At 41.2% G+C, this 22,307-nt stretch overlaps 1 protein-coding gene across 1 annotated transcript in view; it reads right to left on the bottom strand.

Annotated features, from left to right (window-relative positions):
• The window catches only part of igsf8 (immunoglobulin superfamily, member 8), a 41,369-nt gene that overhangs the window by 5,533 nt on the left and 13,529 nt on the right, over nucleotides 1–22,307 (bottom strand). Inside the window, exons 2-5 of the mRNA XM_060919380.1 lie at nucleotides 8,426–8,806; nucleotides 7,886–8,338; nucleotides 5,646–6,056; nucleotides 1,529–1,951 (exon numbers count right to left, since the gene is read on the bottom strand). Of these exons, the coding sequence (XP_060775363.1) occupies nucleotides 1,529–1,951; nucleotides 5,646–6,056; nucleotides 7,886–8,338; nucleotides 8,426–8,806 (1,668 nt within the window). The remainder of the gene's footprint in view (nucleotides 1–1,528; nucleotides 1,952–5,645; nucleotides 6,057–7,885; nucleotides 8,339–8,425; nucleotides 8,807–22,307) is intronic.

The following is a 22,307-nucleotide window of genomic DNA, read 5'->3' as shown; positions in this document are numbered from 1 at the left end:
AAAAAAGATGTGATTTGAAACAGATGATGTCAAAAGGTGATTGTAATCATGATATGGTACAAAATCAGTATTCAAGAAAGGCCTAGTCTTTAAGGAGCAAAGATGGGCCAAGGATCTCCAGTTTGTCAACAAATGAATGAAAAAAAAAATGATTGAAATGTTTAAAAACAATGTTCCTCAAAGAAAGATATGAAGGTATTTGGATATTTCACCCTCTATGGTGCATAATATTATTAAACAATTCAAGGAATTTGGAGGAATTTCAGTGTGTAAAGGGCAAGGGCACAAGCCTAAGCGGAATACTCATGATTTCCAATCCCTCAAATGGCACTGCATCAAGAACCGTCATTCATCTACAGCTGATATAACCACATGGGCTCAGGATTACTTTGGCAAATCTTCGTCAAGCACTACAATACAGACTTGCAGCCAGAAATACCAGTTAAAACTTTACTGTGCAAAAAGAAAGCCTTATGTTAACGGTGTCCAGAGGCATCGTTGATGTCTCTGGGCTCTGAGACATCTGGGATGGACCATCACACAGTAAAAATGTGTATTGCACTCATAAATCAGTATTCCAAGTATTTTTTGTAAGAAATGGATGCTGTGTGCTCCAGACCAAAGACGAAAAGGACCATCCAGACTGATACCAGCAACGAGTCCAAAAGCCAAAGGTCTGTCATGAGGGTAACTTGCACTTCTGTATTGTCAGCATTAATGCAGAAAAGTACACTGAGATTTTGAAGCAAGATATGCTGCCTTCAAGACGACATCTTTTCCAGGGATATTTCAACAAGACAACGCAAAACCACATTCTGCACACATTACAAAGGCAGGGCTGTGGAAGAAGAGGGTGCCTGTTCACTCTGTCCTGAGTAGAGAACGTGTGGTGAATTTTGAAACGAAAAATGTGACGAAGACCCTGTACTGTTGCTCATCTTAAGGCCTATTTGCAGGAAGAATGGGACAAAATAACATCTTAAATGCTTCATCACTTGGTATCTTCAGTCCCTAAATATCTTTTAAGTGTTGTGAGAAGGAACAACAACATTATAAATGCTTTTCCGTCCCAACTTTTTTTTAAAAATGTGTTGCAAGAATCAAAATTGAAATAAGTGGTTATTTTTGGGGAAAAAACAAACAAACCAAAAAACCCACAATAAAAAACATGAGGTAAAACAAATATTGTGCTGTTGTATTGTTTTGAGTGCAATATAGGGCCAATAATTTTTTTTTAAACAAACAAATAATTGAATTATTTTCAGTTTTAATTTCAGTTTCAACATACCGTCCCAACTTTTTTTGGTATGGGGTTTTAGATGTAGATATACATATTTTCACATATTTCTTACCCACAAAAAAAAGTTAGGAAACCTCAAAACTAACAACAAAAAACAAACAAACAAAAAAAACCCATAAAAGTAAAAATAAACACAGAAGAGAAGGAATAAAGGGGGAGAGATACAGACAAAGCCACAATTTCACGTCTATTTTTTTTTTCTGGAATTGTCTTTCCTTAAAAACTTACCTCGTGCATATAAATACACGTATACCATGGCTGACTCTGCCGTGGCACCTGTATTGTACCAGCCTCCATGGGGGTCCTGGGTCCATACTTCTGCATGACACCGGTAATCCCCTTGGTCATCCTCCTGTGCTGAAAAGATGCGTAGTCTGTATTTTCCAGCAGAAATACAGTCAACGCTCAATTCACTTCCATTACTGTAGATTCGAGACATTCCATCATGGGTCAGTGTTGCGAGGATACTGCCTTTGGGATTTATTAGGGGCATTTCTTTCCCATCAAGGTCCTGCTTCTTCTGCCACCACTGCACTTCCACCTGAGTGGGGCCTGTGGTCACCACGGACACGTTACAGAGCAAGGTGATGGTGCTCCCACGTTTCAGGAGTGGCCGATGTAGTAACTCGATGACTGCCAGAACACTCACCTCTGTGCCAACAAAGGGAGAATCAGCATTTTAAACTTTGGTTGCAAGTGTGGAGCCTGTCTTTAGAGTATGTAATAGCAGAGGAATGATATGAGAGAAATGCTACAACAACCTCACAACTCAATATTTATGCTAATTTTCAATATTTGTGCTAGTTTTCAGCCCAATAAGTAAATGTTTTCTGTAGACATCTGTACACATTATTTAATTCATTAAAAAAAAAAAAAAAGTTAAAATGCTGTTATCCTTAAGTGGCTCATAAAAACAGTGTGTCTCATTTATCAAACTGGATATGAACAGATATGTGTAAATAAAGGGTGTGCAAATAGCAGAACTGATATTAATAGAAGAGATAGCACATTATGCCCTTTGGAGGCAAAATATTATATTATACACACACACACACACACCTCGAAATTCGCGGTGGTCCGGTCACCCGAGGCGACTTAATTTGTCATTTGGCGGGTAATTCCTGTCACTAGCCAGCCCAGCTGACTAGTTAAAAATAAAAAAATATATATGAAGCGAAGATTCAGACACACCGTCAACTAAAGCCACCACATATTAAGCGTGTGCCGTGTCTGTGTTAATCAATGTGTTTATCGGCAGAACGGAAAATACTGAAGAATTCCGAATCATATCGTGTACAAGTCAGGCTGTCGGTTTTTTCACTACTGCGCATGCATATAACGCATCTCGTTGAATATCGCGGTAATCACATGTAGTATTGGACCAGGTGGGTGGAGCACAGAAGCACGGCAGGCCAGGACTGAGTTCTCAATGAACTATTTATTGCTAGCTTTTCAGCCTTTTATCACTTCCCAGCCGCGCGCGCGCACACGTGTTCTGGTTGGGGAGAGAGAGCTCCCTTTCTCTGCTCTCCTCTCCTTTTAAAGGGCGTGGTCACTGGGGAAGATACACAAACACAGGTTAATCCCCATCAGGTGCAATGATTCCACCACTTACCTTCCCTGACTCCGCCCTCCATTCACAGACCGCCACTTGGCCACGCCCCCGCTGCCACATCACATTATCAAATTCAATAGATGTGGCCACATTATCGCCCGTTTAAACACGCGTTTTTGTTGTTGTTTACATCTACATCTGCCAAAGCTACATTGCGATGTGAAATTTTCTGAAAGGTGTACAGAAACCGCCAGAGACGGGGACAAAGCGACCTCGGTCTGAAGAGGAGAAAAGACAAAAGACTTATAAGCAAACGTGGGAGCAGGGTAGGCCTTGGCTGCGATACGATTTTTATGGAATAATTAATTTTTTTCAAGTTGATTCCTAGTCAATATGAAGCTCCTAATGCTTTCTCTCTCATAAATGGTTAAATACAGAAAGCATGTTGGACAGATTTTGGGTGCTATAGTCATGATAGTAAGTATATTTGCTTTCAATACTCATACACCAAGTTGCCAAGTTTTCCAATATTATTATTATTTGTTGATAGTATATTATGGTGCTCTGTGTTGTTCTCATTTATGTATTTAACAACAGTATCAAAATACTCGGGTCTTGAAATAAATGCACATTAGTCATGAACAATGGTAACTACTCTCTTTTGTGTTATTTTTGACAGAAGTAAAATTCATACATGAACAAATTTTGGCTTGTTGATTTTCTGTTTGGCTAGTTACTTTGGAAGGTAACTAGTCCGGCTGGCTGGTGGGGGAAAAAAAAAAAAAAAAAAAAGAATTTCGAGCCCTGATTTTTTTTTAATATATATTTTAGAGGCTGAAAGCTGGCTTATAAGTTGGTTTTGCTTTCCATGGGATTCGTCATGATTTGTCTTCCACTAGTAGCAGAGAAACACTAAATTAAAAGTAATACTTTTTTTTTTTTTACTCAGTTTTTGCGTCAAAATATTTTCTTTTGACTGCGCTTACAGTGGTGCTTGAAAGTTTGTGAACCCTTTAGAATTTTCTATATTTCTGCATAAATATGACCTAAAACATCATCAGATTTTCACACAAGTCCTAAAAGTAGATAAAGAGAACCCAGTTAAACAAATGAGGCAAAAATATTATACTTGGTAATTTATTTATTGAGGAAAATGACCCAATATTACATATCTGTGAGTGACAAAAGTATGTGAACCTTTGCTTCAGTATCTGGTGTGACCCCCTTGTGCAGCAATAACTGCAACTAAACGTTTCTGGTAACTGTTGATCAGTCCTGCACACCGGCTTGGAGGAATTTTAGCCCATTCCTCCGTACAGAACAGCTTCAGCTCTGGGATGTTGGTGGGTTTCCTCACATGAACTGCTCGCTTCAGGTCCTTCCACAAAATTTCGATTGAATTAAGGTCAGGACTTTGACTTGGCCATTCCAAAACATTAACTTTATTCTTCTTTAACCATTCTTTGGTAGAATGACTTGTGTGCTTAGGGTCATCGTCTTGCTGCATGACCCACCTTCTCTTGAGATTCAGTTCATGGACAGATGTCCTGACATTTTCCTTTAGAATTCGCTGGTATAATTCAGAATTCATTGTTCCATCAATGATGGCAAGCCGTCCTGGCCCAGATGCAGCAAAACAGGCCCAAACCATGATACTACCACCACCACCATGTTTCACAGATGGGATAAGGTTCTTATGCTGGAATGCAGTGTTTTCCTTAATTGAAAACACCTGACTCTAATTTCACCTTCGAATTAACTGCTAATCCTAGAGGTTCACATACTTTTGCCACTCACAGATATTGGATCATTTTCCTCAATAAATAAATGACCAAGTATAATATTTTTGTCTCACTTGTGTAACTGGGTTCTCTTTATCTACTTTTCAGACCTGCGTGAAAATCTGATGTTTTAGGTCATTATGCAGAAACATAAATTCTAAAGGGTTCACAAACTTTCAAGCAACACTGTATATTGTACTGGATAGACAACTCCTCTAATTTCTCTTCATATTTTGGCTTTTTCAGGTGCTGTGAACCTGCCAAATGCACTGCGAAATATTATAACATATACGACGGTAAGTCAAAAAGTTCTAAGACAGAGGTTATAATTTCAAAAGGAATTCAAAAGAATTCAAAAAAGGAATATAAAGAAGGAATTCTCCGATGGAAATCTCGCTTGCAGAAGTATTTAGACTTAAATGGAGGATATGTAGAGAAATAGCTTTATTTTCATAAATTAAGATTTTTTTCATTTGTCTTAGAACTTTTTGACTTACCCTCGTATATATTTTCTCATAGACATGAGTCAAAAGTACTTCCGCTTCAGCCTAATAGAAGTTTTTCTTTTGGCACTTTCTGACCCGTAACCTTGACATTGACATTTTTGTGGGCGTCACCACACGAAATCAGCCGTGGCATGCACACGCCCAGTAATCTCCAGGTGATTGCCATTTATCAACCAACATGCAAAAGAAATCAGCATTTATAAAACCTTTTTAAATGCAGCAGAAATAATTTTGTTTACTATGGCTTATGCAAATACTTACACACAAACATTTTCTACATCGCCAAATGTGGAAATACAGTTTTCTCTTATTTTCACCAGCTTTGTTTGGGCTTTAAAACTCAGCTTCCTGAAATGTAACATTTTGAGGGATGTACCATGCCTAAACGGAACAATACTTGTACATCATCTATACTCGTGTAACATTACAAGCATAAATGTTTTAGATTACCATACATTATCAGTACAAAGGTCAAGTCAACATCTGTGCTCTCAGCCACTCACCTTTACTCTGGAGGCTGACCATTACGGCCTCAGACCTCTGAGTAAGTGTAGCAGGGCTGGATGGTGCTGGACTGAGCTGTCCAGCGTACACACTCACAGAGCAGCGGTATTGTCCAGCATCGACTGGGTGGGTGGAGAAACGTCGCAGAGAAAATCTCCCCTCTGCCCCCTTCTCCATGCTGCCCCCTCCTTCGCTACTGATGTCATCGCCCCAGCTCACCACTCCGTTGGGGCTCATGCGGGCCACCTCCACTTCCACTCCTCCTGCTGGTCCACGCCGCAACCACTGCACCAGCAGAGCCGAGCGATTCCATGAGCCCGCACCCGACACCAAACACGTGAGGCTGAGACGAGACCCAGGCTGCAGTGCCACCTCACCCACTGGCACTGTGCTCACAGACAGAGTGTCCGCTGCAGCAAACAACAAGCATTACACAGGTATTGTACAGCATAGCTTGCGATTTAAATGCTTGATGTTGCATGGTAGCATGACAGTGGTATAAAATACATCTCAAAGTTGTGTTTTCAATCATGATTTTATAACAATTCCACCATATGAATGATTTAGCCTTAAAGATACATGAAGTTGTATGTTCCTTGCAAGTTGTATACACTGCATGACAGTTTCCCCAAAACTTACATTATAAGTAAGGTTTAACATAACCTCCTTGTTTTTAACCCAGGGGACCTACAGTCTATTAACTACTTTAAAAAAAAAAAATTCACAGACCACCTCAGTACAGTTCTGAACTTTCCATCATGGAACCTCCATTCATTCATTATCTGTAGCCGCTTATCCTGCACAGGGTCGCAGGCAAGCTGGAGCCTATCCCAGCTGACTATGGGTGAGAGGCAGGGTACACCCTGGACGAGTTGTCAGATCATCACAGGGCTGACACAGAGAGACACAACCATTTACACTCACATTCATACCTACGGTCAATTTAGAGTCACCAATTAGCCTAACCTGCATGTCTTTGGACTGTGGGGGAAACTGGAGCACCTGGAGGAAACCCACACAGACACTAGGAGAACACGCAAACTCCACACAGAAAGGCCCTCGTCGGCCACTGGGCTCAAACCCAGAACCTTCTTGTTGTGAGACAACAGTGCTAACCACTACACCACCATGGAACCCACCCATCCGTTATCTGTAGCCGCTTATCCTGTCCAGGGTCGCAGGCAAGCTGGAGTCTATCCTAGCTGACTATGGGCAAGAGGCAGTGTACACCCTGGACAAGTTGCCAGGTCATCGCAGGGCTGACACATAGAGACCAACAATTCACACTCACCTACAGTCAATTTAGAGTCGCCAATTAGCCTAACCGAAGTACTCCGAGGAAACCCACGCAGACACGGGGAGAACATGCAAACTTCACACAGAAAGGCCCTCGTTGGCCGTTGGGCTCGAACCCAGGACCTTCTTGCTGTGAGGCGACAGTGCTAACCACTACACCACCGTGCCACCACCATGGAACCTATTTTCATTAAAAAAATTGTCATTAGATTCCTTTTGACATAGGCATATTAACTGATAATGCTGTTGGCTTTCCACCACTGTGGGGGGAAAAAAAAAAAAAGGAAAAAAAAACCCCTCATGGAAACTCTGACCTATAATGCTTTCACGGATCCCACTTTGTGAATCATGGTTCTAAGCTGTGTTTAATCTGCATGAATATGTAGTCACTGTCTACCATGAAACAGGCACACTTTAGTTATGAAAATAAAGAAATAGAAGTCCACTGTATAAAACTGTATACAAAAGCACAAAAACACATTATGACAGCTCGGGAGGTACTAAATATCAGTTTCAGGGTAAACACTGGTCTGACTGAAAACAGTCTTGGATCAGGTATTGGAACAGACTTGACATACAGTTTTGGGAAAAATTAAGAGACTAATTTTTAATAAATGGTCACCATTAAAATTTAGTCCCTTCATTTTTTCCACAGCTCTATTACCCAGTTACAGACAGGACACTATGCTGAATGGTAGTATCATATCAGAGCACTCAAACCAGGATCACATTGAAACTGGAAAAATGGAAAAAAAGTGCAAACCTGATGATGATGTCATCCCCCTTGGCAACTTTTCCTTAATCTGTGATTAGAAAGTCATCTTTAAATATATACAGCAGCACTGGTATTTAGACCAAACTGCTTGGGTTTTCTGAGCGCTGTTTGAAAAGGAGATTTCTCAGTGAAAGTCAGAACAACAGGGTAGGTTTTGCAACATCTTACCAAGTGGTTGTACAGACAGGCTTCCCAGTTCCATGGTCCTCTGGGCGATGCGTTCCCACTGGCCTGATGGGTCCAAGACCCACTGCACTGCCTCACAGAAATAGGAACCAGAATCCTCCAAGGCCAGCATGCTTATCTTCAGAATGTAAAGGTCCTTCCCTTCCTCTCCACTCCTCTTCTCCAGAGAAATCTTGCCATTATTACACCTCTTCTCATAAGAGCCTCCCCGGCCAGGCGTAACACGTAGCTCACGGTCAATAGAGATGATTTCCTTCAGATTATGGCCCAGAGAGCCAGAGCCTGTGCTGCCTCGCATCCCGAATGTGACAGACAAATGTGTGTGCTGTTCTGACTGGACAGAAGCAGCACATGTCAGCTGAAGCTCTGTCCCTTCTATGACAGTCTGGCCACTCAGAATGCGAGAGTGGGTTATCAGCAATGTGTCTTTAATCACTGTAAACAGGAAATAACAATAAAGATATAACAACCATTTAACAAAAAGGCACAGGGTATGTTCCATTTTGAATCCATGTAAGCTACCTTTGACGATCACAGATGCACTGTAGGTGCCTTGGTATTGTGAGTCAGTGCTTGGTGTGTAACACTCATAACGTCCCTGATCTTCTGGCCGAAGTCTCTGAATCACCAGTCTGGCTTTGTCGCCAGAGTCCCTCTCCACCCGAATCTCACCTGATTTCACTCGATCCTGGAAAACGGCATAGGGAAAGCCTCTATCTCGAGTGGACACCACCCCAATCTGTATTTCTGGTGCATCCTCATGGTACAAGTACCACTCAAAGTCCTGTGTTCTTGAACCCTCATAACCTGAAACAGTGCAGGGCAGAGACAGGGAGAACCCAGCTACACGGTACAATGGACCTGGTGGAAGGGTCACCTCACGACAGACAACACTCTGGAACTCTGTCAGATTGAGATAAAGGGGGAAAACAGAGGGAATGAGCAGGAGAGACACATGGAGAGACAAATGGAGAGACAAAGCAAGAGAGAAATGTCAGTGGACCCTTTGCATACTATAAGAGGGAAGAGAAGTTAAACATATGGGTTTATGATCACAAACAAGCTGATCGAGACCTACAAGATGATCAATTACTGATCCAATGTCAACTTTTGTCTGTCATCAGCACTGCCTTTTTTTTGTTTCTTTTTTGATAACGCTGTTCTCATGTGATCTCCCCAATTCCAAGATAGAAGAAAAGAACTGTGTTCTTTCTGGTTGAGGTATTTTCATTCTGTATTTTTCAGCTTTATATAGCATATATATTTACTCTATGAAGCAGTAGCCACAAAAATGAAGTGTGATCCAAAAATGAACAATTTAATTTAAACAAAACAAACAAACAAACAAACAAACAAACAAAACAAGTAAAATATACCAAGTGTCTGTACTTGATATTATTCTACTCTTAGTTTTTGAAACTGAAACCTCTGAACCAAGGCTGACATACACACGCTGTCGCCATGAACGAAATTCTTATTTTCCGGAAATGGCCCAGCACTAGAGCTCAGTGGAACGCACTTTCCCTCTGTAAGAAGCATAAACCTGTCTGAAAGCAATTTCTTTAGTCTAGTCCATTTATTTCAAATAGTGAACCGAATTGTATACACTCACCGGCCATTTTAATCGGAACACGTGTATGCGCATGCGCGACTGTTACACTCTTACAGCACGATAATGTAGTGGCTAGCGCTTGTATATGAGGCAGTAGCCACAACAAAAACGATTTTTACCTTTTTGGTGACCTTGACCGGATGACCTTCAAAATGTTGGAGCTTCTATTTGAGACCAATGCCCATCTATCCTGAAAGTTTCATGAAGATTGATCCAGCTGTTTTCCCATAATATCGTTACAAACAAACAAACAAACAAACAAACAAACAAACAAACAAACAAACCCGCCTGAAAACAATACCTCGCCCCCTGGTAGACTCCGTCCCGGGTGAGGTAATAACAGCAGGACTTATGATTTAAGAGTCATTTAAAAGGCTGATCGCAGCAGGAATAAGTGACAATTTGAACCTGTTAGTTCTGCATCTTGGCAGACTGTATCTCGTTAGTTCTGCATCTTGGCAGACTGTATCTGCACCCTGATGGTAACAAAATAAACTCATACCACAGGGGAAGACTTGGATCAGCCAAGATAGATCGGTTTTTTTCAAAGATCTGACCTTATACAAGTAGTTGAGGTCATTCAGAGATGTTCCTGCAATTTTGCTGCACACCTTCACTAAACCCTGCAGGCGATTTTTCTGTTTAACAGAGTGTCCTGTGCCAGCAGATAAAAGGTAAGAACAGATTCAATAAAACATTTTCATAAAGGCGGTGTCAACATTAAAACTGAGACGCTTACAATAAAGTGTGTATGCTGATGTGCTTTCTTACACACAGCATCAATATGGAGCTCAAAGCACAGTTTGTTGTCGATCCCAGTACCAAGATATTTGTACTGCTGCACCAGTTCAACAGCCTGATTGTCCATCACAACAGGTGAGATGACAATTGGATTTTTTCTAAAATCAAATCAATGCACATCTTCGTTTTTGCCACGTTGATGTTTAAAAAGGATGATTTGCACCAGTCAATAAAATCACTCACTACCAGACCGTGTTCAGTGTCGTTACTGCTGAGGAGGGACACAATAACAATCATTTGCAAATTTGATGATGTGGTGCCAATCATGATGGCTTTGGCATTCATTTGTGTATAAAACAAATAGAGGGGAGAGGATACAGCCCTGAGGAGATCCAGTGGAGGAGAAAAGGACCGCTGATAAAACATCTGATGAAAACATCCAAGAAAAGGACATCTGATAAGGGATTAAATGATCCAAAAGTGGAGTCTGGTCCATTAACATAAGAACTTATTGCCATGTTTGTGTTCAGCAAACAAGCAAGTTATTAAAACCAAGAAGTACACTCAAAAGGAATGGATATAGAAACCACTCAATGGGGTAGATCCTTACATGCTAACAAAGAAGGATTTTTCCTACGAGTTGGAGAATTATCCATCCATTGAGTTCCCAGACATCTCAAACTACCTGGTGCTGCAAATATCATTCTACATGAACAAACAGATGAAAACCTGGAAGAGCATGGAGACATGGAACTTTTTATATGTGGCTCGGTTAAAGATCTGGGAATCAGGACACGACAAGATAGACAGCAGTAGATGGATCTAAGTGCAGGAAGAGTGTTTATTAGCAGGCGTGATTTTTAAGTCAAGTTTATTTTTATAGCGCTTTAAACAATAGACATTATTGCACAGCAGTTTTACAGGGAATTAAAAAGACTTTAAACATGAGCTAATTTTATCCCTAATTGATCCCCAATGAGCAAGCCTGTGGCGACAGTGGCAAGGAAAAACTAAACCTCGAGTGGAACCAGACTCAAAAGGGAACCCGTCCTCATTTGGGTGATGACAGATTGTGTGATTATAAATAGCTTGCTTCTACAACAGTGTCCTATAGAGTCACAAAGTACAACTGTGTAACCAGGAAATTCATTATAGTTTTAACATGAAGTCTGTTTTGTTGAAGTTATAAACTGTTCATTGATGGAAACTTGAGTGCAAAACTGTTCATGACAACTGCAGTCCTAAAGTTAGCAAGTCGACTGTAGTCCTCAGACATAAATGCATTACTGTAAGTTTCCAGAGCCATCTTCCAAGTGTTTTTTTTTTTAAACAAAAACAGAAAGCGGAGAGTATTTAAACAGCATTATAAACATGGTTAGAAACAAAACGCGACAGTGCTGATAATGGTTTGCAAAGCCTCTGTGAAAGCAGCTTCTATATCTGTGTGTGCTGGTTGTGTTCAAATCAGCGTCAGGTGTTTCCCATAACGACTGGGTCCCAAGTGTGCGCACCACACCCTCCATGAGTGCGCGTAGCCGCTTGAGCTGTGCCAGACTCAAGCACGCAAAGGTGTGACAGTCAAGTGTTCACCTACTGTGTAACCACAACTTTTAGCTCACATGTGTATCGCCACCAAAAGGATTCATTTTCATTGATAACCCATCGCAAAAGCACCACGAGCTGTAGTGTGACCGTAGCTTAATGAGGCGGATGGGATATCGGATGCAATCCAGTAATTGTACCCTACGAGTAAAAATTAGCTTCAACTTGGGGGGAGTTTGTGGCCCACTAGATAGTGCTTCGCAGCCCACTAATGGGCCAAGGCCCAGTGGTTGAGAAACACTGTGCTAAAACATGGGGCTGGATGCAGTTAAAAGCAGAGGAGAAAATCAATGAAAAGTAGACAGACAAGGGACTTTGCTCCCTCCAGATGTTTAAAAACCCGTGTTTAAAAAATTGTCCTTGTCGCATCATCCACACCTCTGCCTGACCTATAAGCAAACTGGAGAGGGTCCAACTTATCCTGTATGGTGTCCAAGAGTGCATCCTTCACTAGCTTCTCAAAAGGTTTTCATGACCAAAGAGGTGAGTGCCACTGGCCTGAAGTCATTGAGTGTCTTTGGAGTTTTGCTCTTACGTACAGGAACAATTATCGAGTCATTCCAAAGACAAGGGACCTTATGCAGCTGTAAGGACAGCTGGAAAATAAAACAAAAGATGTCCGGTAGCTGCATGGCACAGTTTTTCAGAACCCGACCTCCGATACCATCAGGGATGGGACTCTTCCTGTCTTCGACACCACAGAAAAGTTTCAAGGCTGTGTACTTATTAATAGACACGTTATTATATAAAGGGTTAAGATCGATGTTTTTAAAAACAGACACCTCCTCATTAAAATCCATCCATCCATAACCGCTTATCCTGTGCAGGGTCATAGGCAAGCTGGAGCCTATCCCAGCTGACTATGGGTGAGAGGCGGGGTACACCCTGGACAAGTTGCCAGGTCATCACAGGGCTGACACATGGAGACAACCATTCACACTCGCATTCACACCTACGGTCAATTTAAAGCCACCAGTTAAGCCTAACTTGCATGTCTTTGGACTGTGGGGGAAACCGGAGCACCCAGAGGAAACACACGCAGACATGGGGAGAACATGCAAACTCCACACAGAAAGGCCCCCGCTGGCCACTGGGCTCGAACCCAGAACCTTCTTGCTGTGAGATGACAGTGCTAACGACTACACCACCGTGCCGCCCCTCATTAAAATCATCTCATCTCATTATCTCTAGCCACTTTATCCTTCTACAGGGTCGCAGGCAAGCTGGAGCCTATCCCAGCTGACTACGGGCGAAAGGCGGGGTACACCCTGGACAAGTCGCCAGGTCATCACAGGGCTGACACATAGACACAGACAACCATTCACACTCACATTCACACCTACGGTCAATTTAGAGTCACTAGTTAACCTAACCTGCATGTCTTTGGACTGTGGGGGAAACCGGAGCACCCGGAGGAAACCCACGCGGACATGGGGAGAACATGCAAACTCCACACAGAAAGGCCCTCGCCGGCCCCGGGGCTCGAACCCAGGACCTTCTTGCTGTGAGGCGACAGCGCTAACCACTACACCACCGTGCCGCCCCTCATTAAAATCATATACATTAAAATGATTATAAAAACAAACAAACATTCAGTTCATTAGAAAGGTCCAGGTCAGATTTCCCATTCAAGAAAACTGCACTTTTTTTGGAGTGCATCCCCATCATGTTTTTCCATGCCCTTTCACGCAGGGCATGAGTTTCAGTTCTGGTCCTTATATGCATGCTTGGCAAGCTTAAGCTCCTTTTTCACTTGCTTAGAGAGAACTCTGTACTGTGTCAAGTCCCCCTGATTAAAACTGATGTTTCTCTGGTTGATTATGTTTTTGACAGATTTGGAGACCCAGGGTTTATTATTTGGATAAATGGAAATGGATTTTCGGGGGATCATCATCTCCTCACAAAAGTAAATATACGCAGACAGTTTCTGTGAGTTCATTTAAATCCTCACAGACATTTTTAAGCACATTCCAATCAGTGCAAGAGAAGCAGTCCTGGAGACACTGAGTGGACTCCTCCGTCCAGGCTGGAACTAACCATTACTCAGATTTGTTTCTCTTCAGGACCGATTTGTAGGACGGAAGAAGAAGATAAACAACATTATGGTCCAATGTGTCAAGTGGGGCTCTTTGAAGGGATTTGTAAGTCCCCTTGGATGTCCCAAAACAAAGGTCCAGACACTTGGAATGACGAGTCGGACAAGTCACACATTAGTAAAAGTTACCCAGAGCCTTGCCTGGTTTATAATGATTAAAATCGCCCATGACAAAGATTGGTGTGTCCGGTGCAATGCCCTGAAGCCACCACACTGTTTTGGTCATGACTTGGGTAGCAGTGTCAACATTAGCCTTCGGATGAATATAAAAAAAAAAAAGAGTCACAAATAATTGTGGGAATTCCCTTGGAAGATAAAAAGGACATAGAGATACGGACAGGAGTTCACGGTCAGGTGTGCAGGGAACTCTAAAGCCATCGATTTCCAGATCGGACTGGAAGTCATGCTCCTTAAGCCATGCTTCTGTAAAGGCAAGAAAACAAGTACTGCTGTTCTCTGCCAGGAACTTGATGTTCCGGTGTCCCCATCTCCTGAGCCTCTGGTGCACGCCGCTGTGTCTCCCTCTTCTCCTCGCCGTTGGCCTCGGTGCCCGGCTCCGGTTCCATACAGAAGGGTCCAGCTGCCAGATGTTCTCCACAGGGAAAACTGCAGAGAGATCCACAATGAAGTTCATCAACTTTGTTGGGGGAGTGACTGGACATTGGCGAGGATGACTATGGGAAGGGGAATCCTCCGGTGTCCCCGTCTCCTGAGCCTCTGGTGCACGCTGCTGTGTCTCCCTCTTCTCCTCGCCATTGGCCTCGGTGCCCGGCTCTGGTTCCATACAGAAGGGTCCAGCTGCCAGATGTTCTCCACAGGGAAAACTACAGAGAGATCCACAATGCCCACACTGGTGCTGTGCAATAGTAGGAGGAATTCCCAGCTGTACTGGAGAGGCTCTCCATACACAGAAAGTCCGCATAAAAAATGACGACAGTCAGTACGTTTACATGCACGTCCAAATCGAGCTGCTGTCGGTAATCGAGCAAAGGGTCCCAGCAGGGGTGCCAGAGAAATCCAATCCTACATGCACAAGTGAAATCGGGCTATTGTGCAAGGTGCATTGTGCACCTGAGCCACACGTGGCGCTACACGCCCCATCGTGTTGGTACACTTCCGGTTGTCGTCATGAAGAAGAGCTATAGTGTTGCCAGATACTGCTGACGTTTTCCAGCCCAAAACATGTTCAAATCCGCTAAAATGCACTTAAAACCCCCAATCTGGCAACACTAGCAGTTCCGTGCTCAAGCTGTTAAGCTTGCTCTAACAGACTGTATGGCTACAAACTGTCCGGCGCAGACCACTGTTTTGTAAGACAACTTATTTTGCACAATAATATTTTTCTAAAGTCCATTTTTTGCTTACAAAATATTTTTTTTTTGCTTACAATTTAACTTATGTCTTAATAAACACACAAAAAGTTCAATTGTTTTGTTTTTATTGACATTCTTCAGATGTTGGACATACACACACATATATATATATATATTTTGTGTATATATACACACACACACACAAATACAATGACTTGTTTATGTACACAATTCACAGCTATGCAACAGCTGTACAGATGTATTTGGTGATACAGTAAGTGAGCTAAATTTTAACAGTGCAAACAATGCCACAAAAAGAAAAGATTCATGCCGTTGTCATGACTCGTTGTCATGCCGACCGAGGCTGTTGTGTTTCCCGCTTGTGGTCTCGTCACTCGTCACTTCCGGAAGTAGCTCGACAAGTAGCTCGATAGGGTATACATGCACAAAGTAGCTCGGCAGAAATCGCATAAACTAGGTCGTGTAGCTCGATTCCGAGAAATCAAGTTCGGTTCAATTTCAGCCGAATTAAGGTGTATACATGGCATTTTGAACTTCGATTTCAGTCGAGCAACGGCAGAAATTCGATTCTCTCTATGTGCATGTAAACGTAGTGACTGTCAGCAGGAGTAAAAGGCCCATCATATTAGGGTGAGTCATCATGTTGGTTCAGTTCATATGCAGATCAGTCAGAAAGTGGTTTAGTAATGACGATAAAAATAGGACAGACAAGACAGGTTAAAACCACAGTTCTAAAACTGGTTAAAAGCACAATTAAAAACAGTTAAAAACCAGTTTTTCCGACGCAGACTGCACACACTCCGCACACATTGCTGATATGTGTCGCCATCCCTGGTGAAAAACCTCACAGGATCTTTAGGGATCCAAGAGGATTGTCAAAGACCTGCCAAAGATCCTTAAAGATAAGGATCTTTATAGGATCCTTAAAGGATCTTAGAAAGATCTTCAAAGACCTTGATATGCAAAATCATTTGTAAAGATCCTCAATGATTTGACAAAGATCCTCATAATGATCCCTGCAAAGATCTTTGCAAGGATCCTTTAAGATCTTCAAGGATTCAACAAGGATCTTTCAAAGATATTACAAGGATCCTTCTAAGGATCCTGTTAAGATATTTGCTAGGATCCTTGAGGATGTGATCAGGATCTTTTCAGGATCTTTGTCAAAATCTTCATAAGATCTTTGCAAAGTTCCTCCAAGATCCTCAAAGATTTAACAAACATCCTTCAAAGATCTTAAAAGGATCCTTTTCAGGATCTTAAAAGATTTTAACTGGAATCCTCAAGGATTTAATCAGGATCTTCCAAGAATCCTTGTCAAGGACTCTACGAGATCTTTGTTAGGATCCTTTAATATCCTCAAGGATCTAATGAGGATTTTTTAATTTTTTAAAAAAATGATCCTAATTCAACAGAATTGGCAAGGATGGAAATAGATTCAAACTTACATAATTATGATTCATAAGAATTGGATAAGGATATACCACGGAATCCTGAATAGCCAACATCTTAAAAGAATCTTTGAAAGAATCTTTCATGATTTTTCAGTGTTTCAAAAGAGCTTGAAAGGATCTTAAGGATTTCATTAAAGTTCTTTTTAGGATATTTTCAAGATCTTCACAAGATCTTTGAATGCATCTCAAGATCAAGAAAGCAGCGGAAATCAAGTCTATCCCTGGTGAAAATCTTTCAAGGATCTTCAAGGATCTGTAAAGTTCTTTGTGAGGGTCTCTGAGGATCCTGTTGAAGATCTCAACAAAGATCCTCAAAAGATCTTCAAGGATCTTTAAAATTATTGGCAAGATCTTCAAGGTTCTACAAAGATCTTTTAACTTCTTGCCAAGATCTTCAAAGATCTACAAAGCCCCCCAAGATCTTCAAGGACCTTTAGAATTCCTGTCAAGATCTTCAATTTTCTTGACAAGATCTTCAAGGATCTACAAAGATCTTTTAACTTCTTGCCAAGATCTTCAAGGATCTTTGATATTCTTGATAAGATAGAAAAGAATCTTAAACCCCCCCCCACAACACATTCAATTCCAAACAAAACAATTCTTTATTGATGCCATCATATCATGAACACAAAGGAAAAAAGCAAAACAGATGGCAACATAATATCCTCATCAATCTGTTTGCTTTTCCCTGAATGTTCAACATAACATATCATGAACACAAAGTTATGATAGAATCAATAAAAATTGTTTTGTTTGGAAGTGAATGTGTGGTTTTTTTTTTAAGATTCTTGTAGATCTTGTCAAGAATATTAAAGATCCTTGAAGATCTTGTCAAGAACTTTGATGACCTTAACAAGAATTCTAAAGATCCTTGAAGACCTTGAAAAGAACTTTGAAGATTCTTGCAGACCCTTGAAGATCCTGGCAATAAGTTAAAAGATCTTTGTAGATTCTTGTAGATCTTGTCAATAATTCTAAAGATCCTTGCAGATCTTGAATAAACTTTGAAGATCCTTGAAAATTTTGGGAAGTTAAAAGATCTTTGTAGATCCTTGAAGATCTTGCCAAGAATTTTAAAGATCCTTGAAGATATTTTGAGGATCTTTGTTGAGGTCCTCACAAAGAACTTTATGGATCCTTGAAGCTCCTTGAATGATTTTCACCAGGGATGACCAGCGCCAGCTCAGGCTTACTGCGGACTAGGCCTTTGTCAAACCATTCTAAAATAAGTCAAACACTTTTAGAATCCAACAGATAAAAAGCACACAGATACTATTACTGTGGGATACCTATGAAAGAATTAATGCACCTCACTAGAAAAACAATTTGGTAATAATATTTCTTAAGAGCTTTATCAAGATCTTAAGTTTGTGTTAAGCTGGAGTATTTACATGTTTTCCTCCAGGTCCAGTGTACATATGGTATAAAAATATGTAGGGGAGAGCAGGTAGACTTGGGAAGGTTTGCATTTCCCAGAAATTAATTTCAACCAATCAGGTTTTAGATTACATCAGAAGTTAGATGTTGCCCTTTACAGTAACCAACTTCCTCTGTAGCCACGAAGCTGAACACTGCAGTAAGGTTTGTGCAGTTCAATATTTTTGTGCAACAAAACTTGTATTTTCGACTTCAGTCCACCTCCATTCTATGGTGTAATGTCTTCTAGTGAATTCAGGATTTGTTAGGAATTAAAATATGTAGCCGAGAGTTACCATATATAGTATAAATTTATTAAACTTACATTCTGGGGGAAAAAAAAGGATTTTTTTTTTTCAAAATGACCAGATAGTGAGAGTTGGGACAGCTCATGTTACAGGTTTTTTTTTCCCCCTAGTGGTTTAGAAATATAAAATTGTTAAAATTTTTGTTAAAAATGTGCGTGTACCTGCATTAAGTTGATTACATTCCTTCTTGAGAATGGAGCCGTTTTGTCTGGTCAGGTTTTGTGTTAACTGACATTTTTCTCTCACTGTACCAGTACTGCGTGTTCATACAGTTCATATCTTACAGGTTTTGATAATCAGGGCTTTCCCCAAAGCGTGGATACGCAGCGCCCTGCCGTACTGTGAGATGTCAGCGTTGCGCTGTCACTTGCCCGCGCGCGCACACAAAATTAATTAAATAAATAATTTAATAAATAAATAAATAAATAAAACCCCGATTCCAAAAAAGTTGGGACAAAGTACAAATTGTAAATAAAAACGGAATTCAATAAATTTACAAATCTCAAAAACTGATATTGTATTCACAATAGAACACAGGCAACATATCAAATGTCGAAAGTGAGACATTTTGAAATTTCATGCCAAATATTGGCTGATTTGAAATTTCATGACAGCAACACATCTCAAAAAAGTTGGGACGGGGCAATAAGAGGCTGGAAAAGTTAAAGGTACAAAAAAGGAACAGCTGGAGGACCAAATTGCAACTCATTAGGTCAATTGGCGATAGGTCATTAACATGACTGGGTATAAAAAGAGCATCTTGGAGTGGCAGCGGCTCTCTTTCAGGGAAGACCTTGCATTTTCCAACATGACAATGCCAAACCACATACTGCATCAATTACAGCATCATGGCTGCGTAGAAGAAGGGTCCGGGTACTGAAATGGCCAGCCTGCAGTCCAGATCTTTCACCCATAGAAAACATTTGCCGCATCATAAAATGGAAGATACGACAAAAAAAGACCTAAGACAGTTGAGCAACTAGAATCCTACATTAGACAAGAATGGGTTAACATTCCTATCCCTAAACTTGAGCAACTTGTCTCCTCAGTCCCCAGACGTTTACAGACTGTTGTAAAGAGAAAAGGGGATGTCTCACAGTGGTAAGCATGGCCTTGTCCCAACTTTTTTGAGATGTGTTGTTGTCATGAAATTTAAAATCGCCTAATTTTTTCTCTTTAAATGATACATTTTCTCAGTTTAAACATTTGATATGTCATCTATGTTCTATTCTGAATAAAATATGGAATTTTGAAACTTCCACATCATTGCATTCCGTTTTTATTTACAATTTGTACTTTGTCCCAACTTTTTTGGAATCGGGGTTGTAAATAAATAATTAAAAAAAAAAAAATTTGAACAATGCATCATACTTTCCGCACCTAAATATCTCCCATTCCCCTCTGAAAATGAGGAATAACTATAGAAATAGGATGGTACTGTTATATGTAGGACTAGACCCGGGCTGTTCGACTGGTGGCCCTTGGGCCGGGTCTGGCCCGTGAAGCAATTTGTTCCAGCCCTTTAAGTAGTGTTAAAACAACAACAACCAAAAAAACCCACCACAACACGTCTAAACGCATGCGCTGCTCTCCACTCTCACGTCTCTGCTCTGCTAACTATAGTCCTGTTCTTGCTAGCATGTTCGCTAGACAGAATGTCTCTTTCTACTTTAAAAAAAAAAAGTGAAAAGTTGATGCAGAAAACAGGCAATTCAACAGTGAATGAACAGAGAAAGACTCTTTCTGTGTGAACGTTGACAGAGTTTGCATAGAAAGGAAATGAGCTAGTAATGTCATTAAATGAAGTGTCTTTACAACTCGAATTCAATGACATTCAGTCATCAGATGACCTGTGACAGTCATTACTAGGGGTCGACCGATAATCGGCCTGGCCGATATATTGGGCCGATATTCTGCATTTTTAGGGTTATCGGTATCGGCCATAATTTCCACCGATATGCCGATAATAGGGCTGCACGATATCAGAAAAATATGCGATATTCGATAACATGACTGAATATCTCGATATCGATATGCATCACGATAATTAAATATATAATGTTTTTCTTACCTCTACTCGCCGTTCTGCCCTGTATCTAGCATTTTAAAAAAAACATCCAATGCATCGCTTCCATTCCAACATTATTTTTTATTGGAAAAACATGGCTACACCTGCAATGGTGTCCATCAATCATCTTTAAATCTCTTAATTTTTGTGAGCGCAGCAGAAAATGTCTTAAGTTGAAGTAAACAAAAAACTGAAAACTACATTACATTAACATAAAGCATTCAAAATGGCAATTTCAGCGGCTCCCGGGAGATGAAGGTGAGCGACACAGATTCACCATAAACTCAAACACAATCTGTTAATAACACATGCGGGTGAGAGAGCAGTGGTGTGTGTGTGTGAGAGAGAGAGAGCGGTAGTGTGTGTGTGTGTGTGTGTGTGTGTGTGTGTGTGAGAGTGAGAGAGAGAGAGCGCGGTTTTATGTTTTTATGCTTCTGTACAGCAGTGTTTGTCCCAGTGAGCCGCCCCACCACTGTTTTACAGGTACATGTCTTGCAAAGTACCTGAGTTTGCAGTACATCACCCCTCCTGAATCCAAAGTACTTCCAAATAGCAGACGTGCATTTTTTTTTTTTGGAAACCAGTTCCTCCTCACACAAGTTTGTCTCACCACACTTGCTCCCGCCTTCCGCCATCACCACGAGGCTTTTACTTGTTTTGCAATAGGGGGCAGAGTTATCCCGCGGCGCTTGTTGACATTCAAATGTGATTGGACGGCACAGAAAAATGTGCCTTTTATCGAAATTTAAGTAATTTTTGCGGTATGTGTATCGCAAACTATGATATCGCGATATCGATACTTTTTCGATATATTGTGCAGCCCTAGCCGATAACATGCCTTTTTGCAGCCATTTCGTTCCTAACGCGACTGTCACTGCACGTCCTTTCCTGCACTCGCCTCTCTGAGTTCAAGAACACGGTCCCGCCCACCACAACATCTGATTTGTTTGGCACAAGAGATATAGCCAATCGACACGTGTAGCTAAACGCTGTGAACTGTTTCAAGGCAGCCGTACGGGCACTCGGGCAGAAGCGGCACAAGGGATACAGCCAATCAACATGCGTAGCTAAACACTGAACTGTTTCAAGGCGGCCGTATGGGCACTCGGGCAGAAGCAGATCCCACTTCAAGGTAAGGACATGCTGCTTTTGCCGCAATAAGTCACAAACACACAAGTTGCAAAAGCACAACATCATTATATGTTTACATTCATCTACTACTCGTTAAAATTGTCCATTTGCATCCGTGTAGCCAGGCAAACTTAGCTTACGGAAGGAAGCACTTGAATTAGCCTACAACCAACTAGTCTCGCTGAAACTACATGTAATGTTGTCCATAGTAAGCAGTCCCCAGCATAACGTAGGCTGCAGTCATTTTTAAATCCCCGTCTGGAAACGTTGTGAATGTGTCAGTAGTTCTACTCGAACAGTAGAATGACAGCCATACAGAGAGGTGGTCAAGGGAAGACGAAATAAAATGTAGTGTTTGTGTTCTGTAGGCTAGTGCAAGCCTACTGGCTATTTGTTATGGTGATGAGTAAACTTCATGACGTGACTCGTGCTCAAAAAGCGCATTGCACTTGTATATGTTAGGTAACTTTATAAAGCGCTATTTGAACATTTAAACAAGCCAGGTGTGATATGGTGCTAGTAGGCTATGTAATACTGTAGGGAGTTTGTCAGGACGCTTGTTGTGGGCTCAGTAATTAATTGTGTCGTGGATGCACACTTGCTTGGATAAACGGTAATGAACGAAATACATCAATTAAACTCT

Source organism: Neoarius graeffei, chromosome 4 (genome assembly GCF_027579695.1).
Source record: "Neoarius graeffei isolate fNeoGra1 chromosome 4, fNeoGra1.pri, whole genome shotgun sequence".
NCBI classification, from domain to species: domain Eukaryota; kingdom Metazoa; phylum Chordata; class Actinopteri; order Siluriformes; family Ariidae; genus Neoarius; species Neoarius graeffei.
Note: the sequence above shows the minus strand (reverse complement) of the source record. Positions and strands in the feature narration are given on the sequence as shown.